General features: G+C 40.2%; 1 protein-coding gene across 1 annotated transcript in view; it reads left to right on the top strand.

The window, feature by feature from the left end:
* The window catches only part of MID1 (midline 1), a 253,489-nt gene that overhangs the window by 212,330 nt on the left and 16,925 nt on the right, over positions 1 to 24,234 (top strand). The window contains exons 4-6 of the mRNA XM_050896708.1: positions 10,765 to 10,872; positions 14,008 to 14,156; positions 17,846 to 17,973. Coding sequence (XP_050752665.1) covers positions 10,765 to 10,872; positions 14,008 to 14,156; positions 17,846 to 17,973 — 385 coding nt within the window. The remainder of the gene's footprint in view (positions 1 to 10,764; positions 10,873 to 14,007; positions 14,157 to 17,845; positions 17,974 to 24,234) is intronic.

Genomic DNA, 24,234 nt, shown 5'->3' with positions numbered 1-24,234 from the left:
TTGTGTTACACTCATTTTTCCATCTTTCCACTATCCCTTCCTCTGTAATCCTGTCTGTCATTTCTTGGTTTTGCAGAAACCCCAAAGGTTGTTAATCAGGAAAGTTTTGGTTTCCTTCCTTGGAGACGATGGCAAGTCTATAACCTCATGCCTTTGGCCAGACTGCTTTCTGCAGAGCACCCCCTCGCTTGGGGCAGCTTGCTGGTTGGCCCTGGTGAGCCAACTCTGCTTCTCACTCTGTTTAGGGAAGGCGGCTGTGGCTGCCTCCCCAGGGGCAGCAGGCTTGGCTGCGTAAAATGATGAACTGATTCATAGGATAAAATATAGTTCTCTCCACAAACTGAGAAAATGCAATAGAAGTGGGTACTAATCTGAAATATGTTTATTCGTAGTCCTCGTTCACAGCATTCATGCATCTCTCAGTATCTATAGAAAACTTTTTTAAAAGCGTTAAAAACTGTCCTGGAAAATTTTATCTTTAAGTTCTGTGGACATTCACCTAATGAGAGAGCCCTCTAGCATGTGGCCTAATCAGTGTGTGGCTCTCCATAAAAACGCCTGTGCGTGTCAGGAAAGCAGCTACTTAGCTCTGGAGCTATTATAAGGGGAAGATGTTTGAGGGAAAAGGAAGTAATGTAAATATTTATGCTTTGGCATAAATTAACAGCCTAGGTACAAGCCCTCTACTTCAGCTGAGGGAGAAGAGGCTCTAGTTGGATCCAGTCCCACTGAGTGAAACAAGGCTGCAGTAATTCGCTCGTAACAAATGTGCTACACAAATTGCTCATGTGAATATCTGAAAATTTCTGTAGGAGCCTTGGACAAATCTTCCAAAAACATTGTTGTAAAACTAGGATTGACAGGCCTAGGATATGGCAATATAAGCTAATCCCTGGGTGACAGCATCCCCGTGGCCACACCAACCCACCGCCAGGTCTCCCTTCCTCCCGCCGTGTGCTGGAGGGGTGTCAGCACGGCGGTGCCCCGGGGTGGCTTTTGTCACACCTCCCCTACCTGCCCCCTGCGTGCTGCAGCACTGCCACCCTCCCCTGCACGCCTGCCACGTGCAAGGCAATGGGGGCCGCATCCTGCTCTGCTGGCCTGTGCCTTTTACAGCCGTAGGCAGCTCCAGATTTAGCCACTTCTCAGTTGAATCAGGGAAGGATTTAATGCTGTAAGCTCTTAGGATCTCCCCTTGGTTTTAGTGTCACAGGTTTCTCTGGCTGACAAAGTGCTATGTCACAGCAAATTTGCTTCTTTGTCATAGTTTCCAAGGCACATTGCTTCTATGAATGTGTGAGGCTTCTGCAAACGTCTTTTAGATCATGACATTAACTGGCATAAGGCACAAATTTGAGCATGAGCCTCTTTTGCCAGTTACTTTTTTCTAAGCGATTTGAGTTTTGTTTCTGGACTTTTTTCTCATCTCTTCTAGGAAATAAATGATTAAACGTCTGTTATGTAGTCAATACCATGAAGCTCCTCTCATCTGCTAGGCAGAAACATAATCTGAACTCAGCTGGAGGAAAAATTGGAGCAATTATCTAGGGGGGAGGGGAAAGGAAATAGGTTTTGCTTGTAGACAGCTTTATAACATCTGTATCTCAGTCTTTCTGTTTGTTTTGTTTTGTTTTCAATTCACCAAACGTCATAGGAAGAAAATTCTGGACACTGCTGCAAAATCATTTTTGGTTGTATAAAGAAGGGAAGTCATTTTCCTCTAACTGCGTAACCCTCAAACTGCTGCATCCTTTGCTTTTTGTTTGTAATGGAAATGCTCAGTTTCTAGCTCACTTCTAAAGATCTGCTGCAGGCTAAATCTCAGCATAAGGTTCCCAGTCAAAAATTGTTTTTGTGTATGTCAAAGGGTGTTTTTTATAGCCATGTTATATAATTACCTGCAAAAAACCCAGTATATTGAAAGACCCTTTATTTCACTGGCACAGATACTGAACACTCACACATATCAAACACATTTTAAATCAGTGTAGCAACAATAGTGCAAAAGTGATGAAGAGAAGATGGCAGCACCTGGAAAATCCTGCTGTTGCCTTTTTTTTTTTTGTGGCTGATCAAAAAGAAATGAGCCAAATGGGAAAATTATAAATAATGAAAATTCAAGTTTCTGGTAAAACTTCAGCTACAAGATAGCTTCTTCAAATTTTGCGGCAAAACGTCTCCATCAGTTTTTATATAAGACACATATAACATTTCTGTTACTTGAGGGACAGCAAAATCAAAACTCAACTGTCAGCATGATTCCCTGAGGACACTCAAACAGTAAAGAGGCTTTGTCTGTGACAATAAAAAACAGTGAGTACTCTGTTTTCAGTAAGTTTCATGGTACTCCTTCTTGAGATTTGGGACCATTTCAGTCAAAACCTAAGTAAACTGAGAAGTTCTCATCAGTAAAATTTAGGTGGAAAGCCTGTATGTAAATCCTGGTGTCTGAACTGCAGCAAACAGCCTTCGTAGTCATACAAAGGTGATCACTAGTAGTTTGGAATAAGGAATCTACTTTGTTGGGGTTTTTTTACGTAGTAGGAAAGGGGCAATGGGTTAAATAAGTGTTTACCATCACTGTGAAATATGTGGGGCTGATAACTTGGAAAGTAACTCCACTGAGAGTTGCTTTTTCCTCTGCCCCAGTATCTTCCATTTTTGTGAAGATGCTTGCTCAGCAGCTAAATTTACTTGCTATATTTAAGTGCTAGAAGTAACTGACTTTTTTTGATTTGTGAAATAGGAAAATATGACTTGAAGGAAATCAGGAGTTCTTACTCTCAATAAGAGACTAATTAGCAAACTTCATGATGTGCATAAAAGCCCTAAGGAGGAGTTTACAGCATTTTTTTCCTAAGACAGTTTCTAATGAGAAAGGGTACAAGAGACACTTTCTCTATTAACATTATTTAGATGAAATATATGGCATGATCTACTTTTGATTTCTAATTACTTTAGTTCTACATTTAATTCCATTCTCATAAAAGTTGATTTCATTCAATGAAAATCTCAGGTAAGCTTTAGTCAGAGTCTTAATTTTATATAGCGTTAGAGAAAAGAGAAACTTCAGATATAAAAACTGACAAAACATGCTGCATGGCATATGGCAATACAGAATATTCATTCAAGGATATCCTAAGTTGCATGGCCAGTAAGCCCTAGCCTAGTAGTCAAATATTATTTGCCTAAAGAATTATTTAATTGTTTTCACAAATTACTAATTAAATGTGTAACTGGTCCTATATATATATAGAACTGCAGTGCTTATGCATACATTTTACATACAGATTAGGCATGCGCTGGAATATGTTATTGCACCTACAACTGTTTTGTAACTTCTGGAAATCGGAGTCATAATTATGATAACAGATCACACAGGTTGTATATAAACTAATAGCAGTGCTTGCCATTGCCTGTTAAGGCGGCCAGTTCCCATTCGCTTCATCTCTCCCTCTGTCTCACATCCATACACATGTATGTGTTCACATTCTTGTTAGACTAATATTCCTGCAAAACTTTGTCCTTAGACTAGAAAATGGAGTTTAGTTCACTGTTAATCACTGATTAACTAATGCAGCAGGTAATAGTTTATGCCTGCCATCAGAGAATGTAACTTGTCAGTCAAAATGTTGTTACTTTTTGGAACCCTCTGTCTTTGAGACATTTACCTTTATGGGAACAAAATACTCCTGAGTTCCTCCTTTTTCTGCCTAACATAAATAGCTAAACAGCAATTAGAGCAGCAAGGAGACCAAAGGCGTTGGTCCTCTAGTGAGTATGTTAAACACTAGGCTAAAGACCCTAGATCCTGGATGAGACTTTTAAGTACTGAACTGTTGGTTACAAGGGCACTGGCTCCATCTTCTTCAAAGGACGGTCAGTCCTTTGAACTTCAGTGATTATTTAATTGTTTTTGTTTTTCTACCCTAAATGAAACACACCAAGTGGATTATTTCACTCAATGTGAAACAAAGGCTTAATGTCAGCAGGGAAAACAAAATAAAAACAATAAATAAGTAAATATTGTTCAATTCAAAAAATGTTTTCATTATTAGGTTCAAAGAAAGGACTGACATAAAGGACAAAAATAATGACTGAAACTAAATTATTAATATGACCCTTTTACTGCATCTTAAAAAACCACATCCCTCTTAGGGCTTAATTTCACAAACAGCTTAATCTGATCTTAAGCCTCATTGCTGCCAAAGTCTCCCCACCTCTTTTTCTGCCCTGCCCGTTGTGTTTCTCTACCTGCTTCCCATGTGTTTGTGCAACATCAGCCGGGTGAGCTCAGCCCACCCATTTCCCCAGGTGGCTGCACCAGCTTCTGTGGATGGAAGGAAAATGGGGAATACCTTTCTTCTTTTTGGCAGTATGGTCCCAGAGCAGTTTAACCCAGTTGTGAAACTGCAGTTTGTCTCTCAATAAATGTCTTTTCTGCAGTGTGCTTTCCTATCCTGACAAATGTCGGCTATAGTTCCAACATGACGCTGCATTTGTGTTTTATAAAAACAATACTTGGTTCATTGAAGCAAGCCTAGTCGATGGGCTTTACAGCTGTCAGCATAAGCATCTCTGGAGTAGCTCTTTATGAGAACTTTCCAGATCATCTGAGTTTAAGATTATGTTTTTAATGGAATTCTTATAAAAACAATTTGTTTGTTTCTCATGAAACTTCTGGTTTTGTTTTGTTTTGTGATTAGATTGTAAATGTCACTAGAGGACTGCTAGGTACCTTGCTGGTTAGTTTCTCAACAACGCGCTTCAAAGCACAGTGGGACAAAAAACTTTACAATAATATTTTAATAAGTAACATGAGTATTTCAAACTTCTAAAAAGGTTTACTTTTAGTCAAGATTGGGGCAGATAGTCTTATCAACCTGACCCAAAGCAGTTCAGCTATCCTGGCCTAATCGATTCTTCATTCACAAAATTCCTGGGTAGCCAGAGTAAGTTGCTGTATTTTTGCACTGACCTTTGTTTAACCTGCTCTGAGATTGCCTCTAAACACAGGTCTCCTGGTTAGAGATAGATGTGGAATGTAAACAAAAACAAAGCCTGTGGCACACTTGAAATGGGAGGTGACCATTCCTTTTTCTCTTGCGCCAATTCAGAGTAAAGGAGTTGTAGATGATCCATTCAGATGGCAAGCTGATTAATATCACATATTTCCAAAGGCACAGTTTGTCATAATAGATAAAATCAGTTTTACACTTAGACTAGATAAAGTCTGAAAAAGCTTTATTCCAAGAGTTGCTTTTGCTCTACAGAAGGCTAAATTGAATAACCCGTACTATCAAACAGGGATATGAAATGAAAGAAGTTCGAATCCATGACTCTCATTCAGCCTAGCTATCCATAAAAAGAAAGGGAAGAAATGTTTTCATAAATGTACATTAATCATTATCCTTTGTATTTCCATTAAATAAATAAATGAAACATGGATGATGTTAAAATATTACTTCAATGTATTGTGATGCTATGAAGAAAACTTTTTAACTTTACAACATGGAGTAATTAAAAAATAAATAGGCCTCTCTCTTTAGATGAGTATAATCCTTTAATTCATCTAGAGACTCTAATCCAAGAAAATGTGTTCCACATCTACATGACGATGAAGAAAGTTTTCCTAGAGTAAACAGGTACCGGCCATTATATGTCATCATTTTAGATTTTTTTTTCCCTCAGTTTCTGGGTTTGGTGTAAGAAGGAATTCAGGCTCAAAATCTGGAGTGAAATATGTGGCAATGATGTTACAGTTGTTAAGTGGAATCATTGCAATTTGCTTTTCTGATGTTTTTGTTTATTTGTGAGTGTACAGTAATTCTGTAACCATCAACTCAAACCCATAAAGAAAAGCTGATACTTCTTCTTTACCTGTATGGCCACAACTGCAAAGAAATTATTTTTTGAGGCATTGAGACCATTTTTAAATCGTAAAGCTGAAACACAGATTCATACCTCACTTTCCAAAGATCAGACTCTTTCTGCAACCTACTTTCTTCCATTTTGCATAACCAGCGGAGGACTAGTGTATAAAAATTACTCTGGTTTTTATGAATTTATCCCAGACAGTGTAGTCTTAAAAAAGCAGGCCACCTCTAATTTACAGTGTCCTATTTTGCTTGTCATTTTGAGATTATTTGCCGAAAAGTCACATGTGCATTTCCACTTGTGGACAAAATTGCCTCACCCATAAGGAATCTCAAGAGGGAGAGTTTTGCTCTTGCAAGGAAAATTCTGCTGAGACACTAAAAAATCCTTTGATTCCAGTATATTAGTTGAGAAAGTTTTCCTGGGTATGAATCTAGCTCTCTGACACTCTGTTTGCCTTTGAATTAACCATAGAAGCTCCCTTGTAACCTTGAACCTCTAGCCATGTTGTAGTTCTGTGATTTCCCAAACATCTGCTGGGGACTTTGAAACCACCGCATTCATTTTCTTATGACCTAAGCTGCAATTTAACTCAGGTCTCTGAAGATGAAAGCCAAGGAAGCCTCTGCAGAGAGCAGAACACTTTCCAAAGCAGTTCTCAGCTTGTGGAGCTGGGAACAGCTGGCCTGCTCTCCCCTTCAGGTCAGGAGGGCTTGTTGTTTCCAGCTCCCTGTCAGACATCTGAGGAACCCCCATTTTTCTTTTTTTTCTACACCCACTCCCTGAGGCAGAGGCCAGCAGTCCCTATCCATCTGTCTGGAAAACCTGGAAAGAACCCTGAATTTTTTTTTTTTTTCAGTAAACTGTGAGTGTGAGGTCTTCGGATATTACAGAAATAGGAATAAATTCCCGACAAAAGCAGCAGGACTAGAATCAGCCCTTGCTTGCTTGTTTGTAGTAGAAAATGTCATCATTTTTGCTAAATCATAACAAGGCTTCCTAGTCAGTTTTAAAAATGTTTTATGGTGTGGAAGAGAAGTTTATAAAAATGACACCAACAAAACACAAAGCTTTAGGTTCAAAGTAGTTCTGGACATGGATTTTTAAGGAATTTGTTGATGCCAAAACTAAGTGTATTGATGTCAGTGAAATTTTCTACAGAAAGGTGTCCCCAAGTCCAGCATAAACTCTCAGGCAATAGATGTCTCACATTAAGGAGACAACATTCATCTTGGATGGAGGAAGCCCAGATTTAAGTCTGCTCTCTGCATGATTCAGAGCCTCCCACAACCAAAGTGAGCGATGCAGTCTCCAGACTTTTCTAATGCAGCTCTCAGTCTCTTTTAATGAACTCCTTGGAAAGAGGGCTTGTTTTTAATGTGGAAAAATGTAGAACGTAAAACCTCAAATATTTTCACCAGACAGAACTCTCATTCCTTGGCCAGCCCCAGCTGGAAGTTATTGTCAAGGTTGCTGTTCATCAAAAGGCTCAAGCAGAAGGCAGAGCCTTATTCTGGTATTTCTGTAGCACCTGTACAGTGGAGCCCTGCTCCATGCCTGTGGCTCTTTGGTCTGACATATGACTCCTCAGAAACATACAAGTAAATAATATTCAAGGGTAATCTCACAAATAGTCCCTTTAGGGCCACAGCTAATACGATGCACTTAAAGTTAGGCATGTGCTCAATTATAAAGTTATTACTGAATCAGAGGCCTTGTAGGCTGAAAATTTGATTAAGGAGTATTTCAACTTGAGAAAAGCCCCCAGATTAAATGTGGGTTTTTTCATACAAAGCTCAGACATATCAAATAATTTTGGAATATTCTTTTCACTTTTAATAAGCTTGTGCAAGCTATAAGGTTGGAAATGTCTTCAAATGAAGCTTATAAAATAGTATACTTTTCAGATTTCAAAGAAAAAGAGACGTCTGCAGTCAGTGCGTAAGAAATCCAAAGGTTTTTTCCAAGTATTTTGTTTTTCTTAGTCTAGAGTTTTTTAAGTTACGATTTAATTAATATGTTATTATTCAAACCAACCAGAGCATTAAATGAAACAATGTTGACTTAACCTTCCTGTAACTCTGTGTTTCATGACAGTTACCCCAAAGATTAATTAGATCTGCTCGACAAAACGAATTTGTGATGTAAGTGGTGATAGAAATAACACTTTGAGTGGAAGTTACTGAAAAATCCTGTGAAGTGTTACTGTAATTAAGTGCCAAAGTCGGCTCTGGCACGAGCAGACCTCAGTATCGACACGGGAGGAGTTGCGCCCATGTGCAGTGGATGTGATCGTTGCCCCTGACTGAGCCCATTTGGGATTCCCCACTCCTTGGTGGAATTTTAGTCCACTAGTGAAACTGGAGTTGGGGCTGGGGAAACCGGTGCACTGGACAGCTTGTTGAAAACAGCTCTGCAGAGTTTCATGCCAAAGTACAGTGCATGACGGGAGGGTGTGGTGCAGCCGGGGTGTTGGGATGACAAGAAGAGGGGGAATAGGAGGGACAGTGTTGATTGACTAGTTCTTCTAGGCTTCCTGAGCAGTCAGTGGAGAGACACTGACACTGCCAGAGGCTTTGGGTGAGCTGCTCCATGGTCTGTCTCTCCTCATGGACCGTGGTGGGAAGCCAGGCAGAGCGAACAGCTAACATAAGGAGATAAACAGGCACCTAAAACTGCACGGTGGAAGTACTTTCTACATCTTTAGCTACTGCATGCAGATCTCCCCAGCACTTTCAGTACCATCTGACCCCTTCCAGAAACAAATATATTTTCTCTTTGTAATCCTGATATCTTAATTAATAATTAAGCCTGTAAAATATGCAATCAAACTTTAATTTTATGAAGGTTTGAGAAGGATAATCCAAAATCTTAATGAAAGCAGGCCTTTGTAAACAAGTCCCCTCTTTGCCTGGAGGACACAATGTATTTCACGTAAGAAGGTTATTTGTAAAATGGGCCCTGGTCTAAATTTAGATATATAAGCATTTGCTTAACCTTAATGAGCTCCATAATGTGCTCACAGGTAAACGCGTGTTTAAACACATTGTTGGAGGAAAAAAAAGAAGGCTGAGGCAAATCAAGGGGCTCATCGGACTGAAAAATAACCAAGGGGAGAAATATAGTTACTTGTCACCTGGAACTGTTCCCTGTTGTTGTTCACCGCTAGCTCTTACTAGCCCAATGGACAAGGTGACGTGGCTCTAAGAGCAATTGGCCAGGGCTGAAGGCTGCTTTACCCTCTTAGCAAAGTGTGTATGGAAACACAGCTCTGAAATCACTCCTTTAAATTTTTCTTTATTCTAGATATGATTAGAACTTTTTGCCTTTTTCTCTGACTCTTTACACATACATGTAAGCTATACATACTACTGCTGGTGGGGAAGTACATTTTTCTTGTCGTAGAGAATGTTGACTTTTCACTGAAAAAATCAGTCTCCCCCAGAAACAAAACATTTTCAGCTGAGAACCAAAACTTTTCTAGTTTAAGTTTTCTTATTTTTTGACAAAAGTCAACATTTTCCATTGAAAGCTAATATACTTTGTGAGTTTTTTTGCATTAAGAACAGTTTCACTGGCTCATATATTTATACTGTAGAAAACTGCATGAGCACAGCTATTATTTTCTATCATCTGATTCATTGTTGAGGCAAATTGGTAATAATAAAGACAGTACACATGACTTGGTAATGTCACTTGGATCATTGGTAATTTGAATCTTTCAGGAACTGCTATATGGACACTGAAAATAATAAACAATATTTTCAAGTGTTAAATTCAGCAAATCAGACATTAGGAATCATTATGAAAGTAATCAAGATGAAGTAGAGAACATATCGTGCCACTGTATGACTCCATAGTTTGTTTGCACCTTCAGTACTGAGTACAGTTCTGTTCCCCATATGAAAAAGGAGATGATAGACCTGGCAAAGTTTCAGAGAAGAAAAACAAGGATGATTGAAGGTATGGTACGGCTTTCATACAAGGAAAAACTGAATCGCTTAAGATCTTCAATGTAGAAAAAAAGTCCTGCAGGAGGACAAAACAGTGATCTATAAAAGCACAAGTAGCACAGAGATTGTGGATAGGTATCAGTAGTTCACTGCCCTTTCCAGTAAAAGAACTTGGGATCATTAAATGCAGCTGGAAGGAGACAGGTTCAAATCCCTCTATAGGAGGCAGTTGTTCACTTGACTGTGAGTTAAGGTGTGGTGCTCATTGCTGTAGGATGGTGGGGATACTTAAAGTTTGCAGACGTTGAAGGAGAGACTAAATAAATACACAGAAGATAACTCTTCTGAGGATTAGTAATGATGTAGAAATTGTGTCTGGTTCAAGAAGACTCTGAGCTGCAAATGGTTGGAGGATGAAAAAATATTCATGGGAATCATCATACATGTTGGGACTTCTTCCTAAGATGCTTTACTAGCAGATGCTGGCACTAGCAGCAGCGAGAGACAGGATACTGTACTAGATGGACTGTCTGATCCAGTACGTGTGCTCTTATGTGCAGTAGTATTCACTGTAGTCCTATATACAGCTTGAAACTGATGTGTTAAGCACCTCCTGAAGAGCCTTCACTTCTCACTGATGTCTGCTGTAACTGACATCACTCAGTACTCACAGGACCAGGCTTTTCTCACTCGCATTAGAAATACCTGACGAGTATCTATTTGCAAGTCCTACCTCCTACAAAGAAGACATTCAGACTCGTTTCAGTATTTCACAAAATCCAAGACAGGGAAGACAAAATAACACATAGATTATACACAGAAAGGAGCAAAAAATGCCCAAACCAACATTTTAGAAATTACAATTTTTAAATTAGAAAAAGGAACAGGAAAACGTCAAAAAAGGTTTTGCTAATCATAGTGGTTTGCTTTGTAGGTAAATGCATCCCGCCAAGAAACCAAGCTCGTGGAAGAATGTGACCAGCTCATTGAAATAATCCAGCAAAGACGACAAATAATTGGAACCAAAATCAAGGAAGGAAAGGTAAAAGCTTTTCTTCTTTAGATCACAAGTAGGTCAACATTGCTTCCTCATGCTTACGGCTTTTTGACCTCAGGTACTATGAATACAAATTTGTAAAAGTCCTTATGTAGTCCTGTAGTCCTGGGCTACTGCTACTTTCATATAAACAGGAGTGAAATGTATCAAGATTAGTATGCTAGACCTCAACAGTTTATTTGACATTTCTCTTACTACATGCGATTATGATTTTTAAGGATAAACACAGAAATGACATCACCATCAGTAAATGATAAAAAAATGATGACTAATTAATGATTCCTTCACTCTGTTATATATCTGACAGTGTTTCCCCCAAAGTTTTCACTTTCACAAAGTGTCACAACATTTGGTATCATGGCTGGCAATTATCTACATGAATATTTTAGTCTAGATACTTTAATTATTTATTGAAATACTATCACATAAAGAATTTGTTTCAGTCATTGTCATTCTTGAGAATAGGAGGTCTAATTTATTTACAAAAAAAATATTCAAAACCATGCAGGAAATTACATGAAGTGTGCATTTCTAGTTACTGAGGTACAATGATTATTAGTGACAAACATATTGAGCAGGAAAAATCTCTGATATTCAAATTTCAATGCATTTTGCTAGCTACCTGTTAACTCAGAAACACATTAGAGTTGAATTAACGTTCTTATTTTCTAGGTACATGGTGTTTACTCTTTAACTGCTAAACTAGCTAAGTCAAATATAAACTCTTCTTGTGTGGGAAAAGCTCAGGAAAGGAATAAAATCAAGAGCAGGTTAAGTGGTTCATGCGGCTGTCAAGATATTCAAATTAACTTGAAATAAAAAGCCTGTAGGCAAGGGCTGACTTAAACGTGTTTGAAACCATAGGTCCCATACATTGTGTGACAGAACCTGAATTTCCCCATGCTGTTAACAAAATACAATTCCCTTCAAAATAGAAAAGGTGGCCATCTGCATTATTGTTTCAACTCTCTTTCTCTGTGCAGTAAGACCAGCTGTGCTTCCAATGAAGTAGAAAACTTTCCATTCATTTGGATTTGTGCTATATACATGAGTTGCTTTTAAAAAATCTATTGCTTGCAAAGCTGTATTCTAATATCCATTAGAGCATGGAAGATTTATAATACAATTGACTCCAAATTTATCTGAATATAGCTGATATCAGAATCTGTCCCCATTCTTTGTTCTACTTCGTTTAACCAAAAGTGATACCAATGGAGGTCCAGTAAAGATCTGGAATACTTTGCCCCAAATGTTGTATATGTTGAAAGATTTCAGGGGTTCAAGAGACCCATGTGAAAAGCCACGGGAAATTCTGCCCAATGTACCTTCTTTTAAGAGAGCCTGTGGCTAAGAGTCTTTCTGGAAGGTAGGGTACGGCAAATTTGTCTATAGGACTATAGTTATGGCTACAGAACTGGAAACGCTCAGATATAAAGTTCTAGCTATGGCTGCAAGGCTGCAGATTCAGACACACGAGTCTGACAATGTGGTGCAGCTCCATCCTTAACCTCACTTATCACCCGAAACCTATAAAATCCCACACAGCCTGTAACAGGAAAAAAACACTTATATATCAAATAGATAATTTTAGTGCAGATGTCATTCCTGCCAGTGGGGGGGTAGGTGGGGAGTGGGTGAGATGAGACTCTTCCTTTTAAAGTTTATTATCAGTTGTCTTCTTGAAGAAGATATAAAAAAGAATCAAGCAAACAAAAAAACTAATTCATATGTAGACCTCACAAATCATGACATGCCTTCTGATTGCTAAAAGCTTACGAGGTAACATTTATTTCAGTTCATTGTTTGTTTTGTTAATTAATAAGTAAATAAAGAGCTGAGCTACTTAATACTGCAACGAACCTTTCCCTGGTGAAACTGGTGTAGACCAAACAGTAATCTCTGCGAATGCACAGTTAGAGAAAACATTATGGCATTAGTTCATCCTAGAAGCTGATCAGATCATTAGCATTATCAAAATATTTATGTTTTCCCAGCATTTTGCTCCCTTTATTGTTTCTATCTTTAGAAGAAATACCAATGTTATAGGACACTAATCATTTGGCCAGTATTTTCTGTTTGAAAGTTTTCCAAAAGATGTATTTTCCTACTGGATTCTGTTGTTGGATAGGTGCACTAAGATACCGTTATCTCTGCTTAGGATGCAATTATATCTGAAATTCAACTCAGCTACTTCATAGCTTGTGCCCTAATTGCTGAGATTGGGAACGTTATCTTGATTATAAATTTGGATGTTTCTGCCAATCCACTTGGTTGTTAGTTTCCTCATTTTGCATATAACTGGGTCTTAATGCCTTTCTAAACTCCAGAATTGTTTCATTTCCTTCCTATTTCTTACTCCTGTTCAAACTATGATCCTGATGTGATAACAATGGGAAGGACTCTCAGACCTTTCAGGAACTAGAAGTTTTGTTAGCCAACATTGTCTTTAAGTGGAGGATTGACTGTGCCCCTCCCTAACCTTTCGGCTAATGATTACAGTCACATCTACTGTGTTTATCTCTAGCACATATGTTTGCAGTAATAATAATCAGCTCTCCAGCACTACTGTGCTTTTGTCCAGTTAAAAATATCCAACAAGAAAACACCCTGTTTGACTAAAAGCACATAATGAAAAGGGTAGGCGTGTATTGTTAGTAGAATTCAACAGCCTTTTTCTGTCAAGTTTTATTTTCAGATTATTTTTATGAAACTCACCTCAGTAACAGGAAAAAAGTGGTTAATCTATAAGCTGCCTTTAACGCAGATCTCATCACTTCAGGGAAACTGTTATCTAAATAGCCCTTACTTATCATGTAAGCAGAAAGTACCAGGAAATGACGTTTCTTCTGCTGGAAAATAGACCAGCTGTGCTTGTTTTGGCTCTCCCCTGTTGTTTTCCATGTGGAAAATATTGAGGCAGAAAGGCTGTGCCTGTCCCCTTATTAAAAATGTGACGTGGCTAGATGGGGCTCACCATCAAGCTAGTGTGAAAGAAGCTCTTGTCAGCGAAGCCATTCATCTTAACTCCCCGTTTGCATTCCAGCTTAGCCTCGGAAGTGCAAATGCAATCATGATTTGTGACCTTAGAGATGTGACTGCTTTCTTATGTTTCCACTCAAGGTGGTGAGGTTGAGAAAACTGGCTCAGCAGATTGCGAACTGCAAACAGTGCATTGAGCGCTCAACATCCCTCATCTCTCAGGCTGAACAGTCGCTGAAGGAGAACGATCATGCTCGGTTCCTGCAAACTGCTAAAAATATCACTGAAAGGTAAAGAAGGTGTTCCTCTTGCAAAACCTCAATTTAAGGCAAATGGGTTGTCATAGTTGCCATATTGTCTTGTCCCACCACAGATGTGGTCAAAGGGGCGGGGATTAATTGGCACATTCCCCCAAAACACTACTTTGTGCTGTACCAGAGCGGGAAGGACCTTACTGTAATGTTAAACCAAAACGTCCCTTTGAAAAGAGGAGCAGTTGAAAAAGGATGCGAAATAAGAGTTAGAACAGTAATAGCATGCACAAATGAAGGAGGTAGCACGGATACCAAGCAGATATCTGGTGCTAAACACACTAAAAAACCAGGTTTCTGGAGGCTGAAATTCCTACTCCATGAAAAATTCTGAGATTAAGAAAGAAATCAGACAGTGAGTACATTTCTTAGCAGAAATTTCGAATTATCTTAATGGATTCATATTCTTCACAAAATAGCAAGCGGCAAGGTAATGAAATGTATAACTTTGGGAACCTGCAACATGCATCTCTGAGGTAGCCCATTCGAAGAGTTGGAGATTCAACAGCCTGAGTGTCTGGAAGTTATGGCAGCTTCTGCGTTGGGTCCTGGGGTGCAGGGAATTTCTACTGCTCCTAGGATCCTAGCTCCTCTTCAGCACGCCAGATATATCAAGGACCCAAAGACAACGGAGTGAGTCTTTCCAGGAAACTGTGCTGTCAGAAAATTTGGTCTGGTTTTCAGTGCAACACTGTCAATGCTGAAACATTCCCACTGAATTTCAGCACTATTTTCTGATGAAAAAAATGTTCTGTTGGAATTATCAGCTGTTTAGCCATCAGTCACAGAAACAAAAAAAAAGGAGAATGTGTCTGGACAATGAAGAAGAAAACTATAAAAAGTATGCTCATTCATTCAGCTATTTTTTTATCTCTGGGTTCACATTATATCTTCACATTGTCCAGCCAATTTTCACCAAATCTGAAGCATGAAATTCCCTGCTCTTATTATTTATTTTTTTAAGTCTGTCACTTACTCTGGAGTGCTGTATGTAGATTCTCTGAATATCAGGCTTCAACAAAGCTATTTAATCAGTTTATAAATAAGCCAGCAACACTGGGTTGCTCGTTACAGGTTCAGAGAATTGAAAATCTGTTGAGAAAGGCAAGGCAAAGGAAGGCAAGGCAAGGCAATGGATTACAGGTGATCTGTCAGACTTAAACCCTCGTTTGTATTCTGTCACCAAGCTACATTGTGGCATCCCAGCTGAAGCTGATAGTAAAACTACCACATGAGTATCATGAGTGAAAAGCTGAAGGTGAGGGTCTGTCCTTTTTTCAGTATTCAGTGGAACAAGCAGTAGGGCAGAAATCTGTGGAGACACAAAGCTTTTTAACCGACTACCAGAAAATATTCAGTGAAGCTCCATTTTGAAGTTGTAAACATGAACAGTTGCATCAAAAATACAGTCACAGGAGAGACACTTGGAGAGCAGAAATTAGACCAGCTGACATATGTGCCCAATCAAATATAATTCTTGGCTATCACAGATTGCTGTCTGTAATGAGATGGCTGTGAACGCCCTGAAAATCAGAGAATCATTTCAAGCAGTGAATAAAACTGAGGGGAAAAAAACACCAAGTGCTTGCAGACAAATTGCAAGTGGAAAAAGAGACTAAATCTGATTAATAAATTATTCCCCACAAGTAACTCTCTTAGTTCTCATGTGGTGAGCAATATTTTTTGCTTCTAGAGCGCTCATGTAACAGTCTCACCAGGGCCCTGAGCTCCAGCAGCTAAAACAGCCTCCTGAAATTATGCTCATTGCATTTCTTCATCGACATATTTCAAAGTAATTGCAGTATAATACTCTCTGTTGTAAGCACAACAGGTAACTATGTAAGCAAAGACATTACACACACTACAATGATTTAGGTTGTGTATTATTTACAGTGGGTGAAATGAATTTATCCTAGAAAAAGCCTTTCCAACCAAGTACAGCATCAGTTAGAACAGGCAGAATTACAAGAGGAAATTCAATCCTCTGAACCTAATATGGTGACAGGGTGTCTGAAACTGCAAACTGTTGAGCTCACCAAAAACTGACTTTAACACACGTACTCACAGTGCACCCTTTGCATAGCCCCAAACAACAGTCCAAAAGGGCCTGGTGATACGGTCTTCTTCACAATAAGTATGTGCTTTATGAAGGTATTCAAAGAAGCTCTTAATCTTAGATACCTGCTTGCTCGTTTATTAGGAAGGCCTTTGTTAATTTTGTAGAGGTGTGTATCACCCTGAGTTTGCCCTAACACAGGCCCTACAAGAAATGCATGTCTTTTTTTCTTACTAGATGTAAAAACACCATGGTGTAACTGCAGATGAACCACTGGGGGGGTGGGAGAGGTGGGGGAGAAAAAAAAGAAGTGAAAGAGCTCAGGTAATTTTCACCTCTAAGTACATGGGGCAAAAGGCACTTCAATTATCCTCTCTAAAAAAACCCCATCTGTACTAGGATCTACTTTAAACTAAGTTCTACAACCACAGTTGCAAGAGAAACAGTGCTGAAAACTGTATAATAATTATTGACTAGGAAACCCTCTCAGCTCAGTTTTTGAAAACTACACTGAAGACAATGAGATGTGCAGCTCAGTTTTTGACTTTCCTAACTGTATTTTCCTAAAATACTACACAAGAAATACATGAAAACATAGTTCTTAGTAAGCATTTGGCCTGGAGCCATTTGAGTCCTGTCTACAGAGAAATACTCTAAGTTGGGAAAACATTAATTGAAGCAATCAAAATATTTTGATCTGACGTGTCATGAATGACAGATAACTGACATACATTGTGTGCATGGTTGTGTGTTTACCTCCAAACTGAAACAATTAACAAATTTCTGTTGTATAACACAAGGTTTAATAGTCTCTTTGCTTAAACGGACCGAACTTTCGTAAACATATCTGGTATCCAGCTCTCCAGTAACATGTATTTTGAGATACCAGGCTGAAGGATCTGAAAAATCCATCCTGATGGCAGTTTTCTTGTGAAAGCTCCTCTCTTTATATTAGTACGTCTGGACAGACAAAAAGTGGATGTAGCTTCTGAAAGGAGGTAGGCAAGAAAGCTTTTCAGTTTTGGAGGAAATGTAAGTATGCACACATGCTTTGCAGGGAAAAGCCTTTCAAAATAAACTGTGCTGACATCTATTTGTTTTATCTCCCCCCTGTGCTTTTTGAAGTTAACAGCAGTGTGCTCTGCTGAACAGCTGCGGAGGTGTGTGGATCTGCACCAAGCCCTTGGGACAGCAATACCAAGGAATGCCTGGAGCAAGAAACTGCTTGGGAAAACAAGGGTTGGGAGAGATGCAGCATCTGTCAGGATTGCTTAAAACATAGATAAATATGGCGCTATTGCTACTTTCGTTCAATGGGTGACTAGAAAGAACAATTCAAAGTATATTGTTGCTTAACCAATATTTTGTTAAAAACTTATCTGACACTGCATGTTAGGCAAAAGCTAAGTAATAAGAGATTTTTACTGGAAACTTTACTCGTAAAAATAAAAGTGGCAGGAGAAGCTCCTAACTTAAACCATATAAATAAAATACATGTAAAAGTTTTTGTCAAGCTTTTTGAGAAGTGATAACAATCATAATGATCAGGTCCTACCTTGATGTGAAAGTTATTGTGTCTTGCGTACTAAAAGACTTTTTCTTTTCATTGTAGGGTTTCCATGGCAACTGCATCCTCCCAGGTTCTAATTCCTGAAATTAATCTCAACGATACTTTCGATACTTTCGCACTTGATTTTACCAGGGAGAAGAAATTGTTGGAATGCCTTGATTACCTTACAGGTAATTTTTTTCTCAAGGTGCTACTATTAAATGTTCCTCATAAAAGAGTAGTGATAGGATTTTCTTTATTCCTCTCTGTGGTCAGTTAACTTTGGCTGACTGCCAGGTGCCCACCAAGCTGCTCTCTCACTCCACCTCCTCAGCAAGACGGGAGAAAATAAGATGAAAAGCTTATGAATTGAGATAAGGACAGGAAGATCACTCAACACTTACTGCTACAGGCAAAACAGACTCAACTTGGGGAAGATTAATGTAATTTATTGCCAATTAATTTTAAGAGTAGGATACTGAGAAATAAAAACAAAACTAAAAACACTTTCCCTCCACCCCATCCTTCTTCTCAGGCTCAACTTGACTCCCAACTCTTCTACCTCCTCCCCACGAGTGGCACAGGGGGATGGGGAATGGGGGTTGCGATCAGTTCTTCACATGTCATCTCTGCCACTCCTTCCTCCTCACGCTCTTCCCCTGCTCCGACATGGGCTTCCTCCCACAGGATGCAGTTCTTCACGAACTTCTCCAACATGGGTCCTTGCCACAGGCTGCAGTTCTCAAAGAAGTGTTGCAGTGTGGGTCCTTTCCACGGGGTACAGTCCTTCAGGAATGGACGGCTCCATTGTGGTTCCCCCCTGGGCCATGGTTCCTGCCAGAAAACTTGCTCCTGCCTGGGCTCCTCTCCACAGGCTGCAGCTTCCTTCAGGACACATCCACCTGCTCCAGTGTTGGTCCTCCACAGCCTGCAGTGTGGCTATCTGCTCCACTGTCGCCCTCCATGGGCTGCAGGGGAGCAACCTGAGTCACCATGGTCTTCACAGGCTGCAGGGGAATCTCTGCCCCAGTGCCTGGAGCACCTCCTCCCCCTCTTTCTTCACTCACCTTGGTGTCTGCAGGGATGTTTCTCTCACATTTCTCACTCCTTTCTCTCCCAGCTGCTGTGCAGCCTTTTTTACCCTTTCTTAAATATGTTATCACAGAGGCACTACCAGCATCAGTGATGGGCTCAGCTTGGGGCAGCAGCGGATCTGTCTTCGAACTGATGTGTCTGACGTGGGAGATGGTCCGACGCATCCTGGTCTTTTCTCACAGAAGTCATCCCTGAAGCCCAACCGCTACGAAAACCTTGCCACATAAACCCAATACACTTTCCCTCTTAATCCTGAATATATTATCCCCAGCAGCCCCAGAATGCCCCAGGAAGCATTAGGTGCTACAGAGCACAACTGGGATGCATTTCCTACCTCCTCTCCTTGCATTCCTCCCCACCAGGGTGTGGGCAAGTGGGAGTGAGAAATGGTTAAAAGCCACTGCAGTGGAATGAAATGAAAGAACAGCTGGAGCTCAGCCTGGAGCAGCCAGAGGAGGGAGAGCAGGGACCAAATCCCATTTCCCGGGAGACAGATGCTCCATGTGTTACCCTCTCCCTTGGGGCTGCCTCCTCGCTGCAGCAGATTGCAGCCTGGCAGATTTCCCATGAGCAACCAGAAGCTGTTCAAGCAATCAACATCAAGGGCTCAGCAGTGAAAGATGTTTCCTCATGCTGGTGACACTGTGTATTTCCCCCATCACAGAACTGGAGGACTTCACTGTGTCTGGGACTAGAGCGCAGGCAGTGTGCTCTGCGCCAGGGTGTGGGATGGGTTCTCTGCAGAGCAGAGCCCCAGCTCACTTAACTGAGAGCTTTGGCCTGAAGAAGCCCGCAGGATTAGACCTTTACTGAAGGCCTAAGTAATGTGCGATCTCAGAGAATATAATGACTCACAAAGAGAAACAAATTACTGTAATTTAGGGTGTTTTGATTTCAATGCCAGAATTAGAACAATTCATTCCAGTTCAATTGAAAACAGAAGAGACACAGGGCAGGTTTTCATTTTGCAAGGTCTTTAAGCATCTGCTGTTAACAGTGAGAATTTGCAATGAAAGGCAAAAAGCACTGTTAGAAAAGCACTTGAAAACATTTCCTGGGCCCATTCTCTTAGCCTGGTTTGCAGGAGATATACCCATGTTATTTCAGAAGAATGTGAGAGCGCGGAGTCTCCTTACTGCCAACCTCTGGATCTTTTCCATGCAGAGGGCTCGCTTCTGGCTTTTCCTCAGAGGAAAGGCTGAGAGAGTTGGGGTTGTTCAGCCCCCAGAAGAGAAGGCTCCGAGGAGACCTTGTTGCAGCCTTTGAATACTTAAAGCGGGCTTATAAGAAAGATGGGGACAGACTTTTTAGCAGGGCCTATTGCAATAGGGCAAGGGGTGATGGTTTTAAACTAAAGGAGGGTAGATTCAGACTAGATATAAGGAAGAAATTTTTTACAATAAGGGTGGTGAAACACTGGAACAGGTTGCCCAGAGAGGTGGCAGATGCCCCATCTCTGGAAACATTCAAGGTCAGGTTGGAGAGGGCTCTGAGCAACCTGATCTAGTTGAAGATGTCCCTGCTCATTGCAGGGAGGTTGGACTAGATGACCTTTGAAGGTCCCTTCCAACCCAAACTATTCTATGATTCTATGAATAAGTAAACAGAATAATACTGGGAAGAGCAAGGCTGTCTGCATGCACAGGCGGCACTACCCTTGCCTTATAGAGCTGTGGGTTCTTGCCATATCTGAGAGATTTTATCTGCAAGAAGTTTTTGTATGACTGTGTGACTGGTGAATACAATCAGTGTTTAACACATACTCTAGTAAATAATACACAATAATAATGTGGTAAGAGTCATTTGAACTTTTTATACACTACCAGTGAAACGTTATGGTGTCTGCCTCTCCCCAAAGTCTGCTGGAATTTGTTGAGTATTCACCCCAAAATTGTAAGAAGCCAAGGAAATGAAAGGAAGGATTAAGAAAAAGGAGACTTGTTTGCCCTAACCTAGGAATCTACCTGTAAAATAATCAGCTTCAGCTTCCTTTATAGTCGAAGAAGAGGAATAACCACCTCATTTTAAGGCACGTATATCAGGACAGTTGACTCCATTCTGAAGGTGCCTGTTTCTCCCAGTTGGCTCCAAACAGAGGCTAGAGAGACTCATTCAAATAGAGATAATTGTGTTCTAGATCTTTGAAGTTATACGAGATGAATTCTATCTAGCAGTCTGTTCCCGCACCCCCCAGGTCTTCTCCCCCTTGTACATCATATGTCAATATTACCAGCCTAATTGCTGTACACTGCTGAAAATGAAGGTTGTGTCTGTACCAAAATGAAGGCTGGTCTTGCTACAAAGATCATTTCCGTGGTCCATCATGCTGGCTGTGTCATTTACACAGCTCTTTCTCTGCCTTCTTCCTACCTCATCCACAGTCTTGAAAAATTGCTCACAATGCAGTCTAAGGGAACTTGCAAATGTATCAAGCAGTTTAGCTGTTTTTTCCTAATGTACCATTTTTATCCTTGCCCTTGATGCCCAGTGAAGAACAGTTTTAGCTGGCTCTGTCTTTGTACTACTTTTCTTCACATTAATAAACAGCACATGGCTGCAATGGCAAAATCCAAAACACATGTCCAAATTATCTGAGCATAAAATACAACCTATGCAGACAGTTAAAATACATTTATGTAAATATATATATATGTAATGTATATGTGTATATGTATGGTCCCAAGAGTCAAATGCACTTGATTATTCTCTGTTGTCGTTCAGAAACTCTAGAGGAAGATTTATTTTATTTTACCCCTTTCAGATTGGTGCATGGAATCTTCATAGATCTTAAGCTGAAAACTGTATGACAGTGAATTGGGCTTTACTTTTATCATGTTTCACAGTTAAGTAAAATGAAGACCATTTGTAAGTCCTAGTGGTACGTCTATGTTGTGAATTACGTGAAGAAGCCTATCTTATATCTATAGTCTGTACTGCTTCAGAACAAAATGTCAAAGCCTAAATTCCAGCTTCATTCTCTCTGCTGTCACTTGCCTTCGAAGCAGTTGACCTTGGTTGTCTTCTGAAGATTTTCTTCTCCTTTGGTTCTTCCCAGTGTACTATTTGTCAGATCTTCTTCATCCTCCATATCCCCAACCCCAGTTTTCTATGTGGCACATTGAAGTTTGCATCTTTCTTTCTTCCTAGCCTACTTCTTTCCCAAATATAAATTTAACTAGTTTGTGCTTATCATTTACGCAGCTGTCTGTCCAAAGCTTCTGCTATCCAAATGAAAATCTCTGATATCTCTCTGAAAGTTGCCAGCCAGACATTGAGATGTCAAGCTCAGTATATTAAAACAATACCCTTAATCTTCCTCTGACTGTTCTATTCTCTGTATATATAGTCTTGATGTCTTTTGAAAGATTTCTTATCTTGCCAGTTGCTCAAGCTCTTCATCTGGTACTCATCTTTTTCTAAACATGTGTTTAGCTAGATCCAGGCAATGCATATGACTTGCAAACTCTCTGCACAATATTACTGACGTAAGGACTTTTTTTATCCATTGTGAATCAAAAATACTTGTTCTGTGTCTTAATACTTTGAAATCAATTGCAGGAACATCTCTTCTTTGACCTTGCAATTTGCCCTGCTTCAGAAATCCCATCTGAAACAATGATAAGTTTTCTTCATCCATCACTTTAGCTAGGACTGCACAAAGAAATATGTATTGCCTAGTATATGCCAACAGTTTTTTCACACAAAAACAACTTCATTCTGGAAACCCTTCACAACCTGTCTTTCCTCTTAACTCTTTCAGTATTGAAAGATCAGAAACCACCTCCAGCCAGCTCAGTCTCATGCTTTGGGTGTACTCTCTTCTCATTCTGTTGTTTTTGAACAGTTCTGGTCTACCCAAAGACTATGTCTAGATGGTTGTATGACTGAGCTCTTGATGCCAACTCATGCATGACATGTTACTAATACATCAAATTTGTATCCAAATCTGATGTAACTGTGCCTTTCAAATTCCTGCATGCTGGTTCAGTCCAGTGTCATGATACACCATAGAGCCAGTAACGAACAGCTGAGAGAGGTTCAGAGCAGCTTCCTCAACTCCCTCATGTGCATACCAGCAATATGAATATTTCTGGCACCATTAAGTCAAGGAGACGGCTTAGATCTTCCTTTTTTACTCAGTATCAAATCAGTAAGGCACCCTTACAAAGTCAATCACCCCATGACAGCAGGAAGGTGGAGACCGAGCAAACAAAAGGAAGTTGAGGTGGTTTTAGTCAATCTCTGTGACCTTGTGCTGAGAGGATTTAGATATAGTCTCAATAGTCACCCAGGAGCCGCTGCATTCATGCTGGGATTCACCAATGAAAGGTGGCAGTTTCCCTAAACTGCCTCTCAGGTGTGTGGACCATGTGAGTGCTTTCAGTTTGCTTCAGAGCAAAAGCCATGAGGATGACATTGAAAGGAAGGTGAGTTAGACTAACCGGGTTGAAAGAGAGTAGGTATGCTCACAAGGTCAGTTGCTTCTGGGAGCAAATTTAAGAAACTGCTTTTCTAATATTAGTTACTGCCTTTCAGGCACTTCAGATGTGGTTCCTGACTGTTTAAGTGTGTCTGCTCAGTTTTGAGTTGAAGTCATACAAATGAACTAAAACAGCCTTCAGCAATGATTTTCTCTCTTGTCAGAGAGTGTTGATTCATGAATGCAGATGGATGAAAGTCAGAGTGACTGAAGCAGTTACCACTCCCGGATGTTTGCCCTGGTCCTCTATGGAGATTGCCACCCCATGACCAAGGAGAGCTACAGATGTTAGGAAGCAATTCCTTAAACCACTGCAGCTTTCATTGTGCCTTGCTAAGTCTGATGGCACTGATTCCAGGTTCCTTCACTGCTCAAGGCTGTAAATTTGGGGTTTTCAAGAGCTGCTTCACAGTTTTTTTCAGCTCTCACTGACATTGGGTAGCAGTTTATAGACAGGAGGCTGCCAGTAACTGAGAGTATCAACAGCATCAGTTGTCAAACTTCAGTCTTGTTTGGTTGTGAGTCAGTGCTCTGTCCTCACCCTGAAATGGACTGGAAAGGCTCATGGGCAATCACTGCTTCTCCACCGGGAAAGAGGACCAAAGGGTGGATATGAGGCTTTATGTCTTCCACTGCTGTGCTGGAAGCATGCTGGGCTTCCCCCTCCTGAGCAGTGGTGGAGCACACCCGAGTCAAGACCACATGGAGGAAGTTGCTGGAGCAGCCTTGAGATCACCCTGGAGTCTCTGTAGAGCTTTCCCTGTGGCACCAGAGCTCTGTAGCAGCACTAGTAAATTTGATAAGCAAATCACACACTATCAGATGTAATAATGAAGGTAACTGATTAAGGTCAATCTCTTTAATTGCATTACGGACT

This window comes from Gymnogyps californianus, chromosome 1, assembly GCF_018139145.2.
Source record: "Gymnogyps californianus isolate 813 chromosome 1, ASM1813914v2, whole genome shotgun sequence".
Taxonomy (NCBI): Eukaryota; Metazoa; Chordata; class Aves; order Accipitriformes; family Cathartidae; genus Gymnogyps; species Gymnogyps californianus.
The sequence above is the reverse complement of the archived record's forward strand: the minus strand, read 5'-3'. Positions and strand labels throughout refer to the sequence as shown.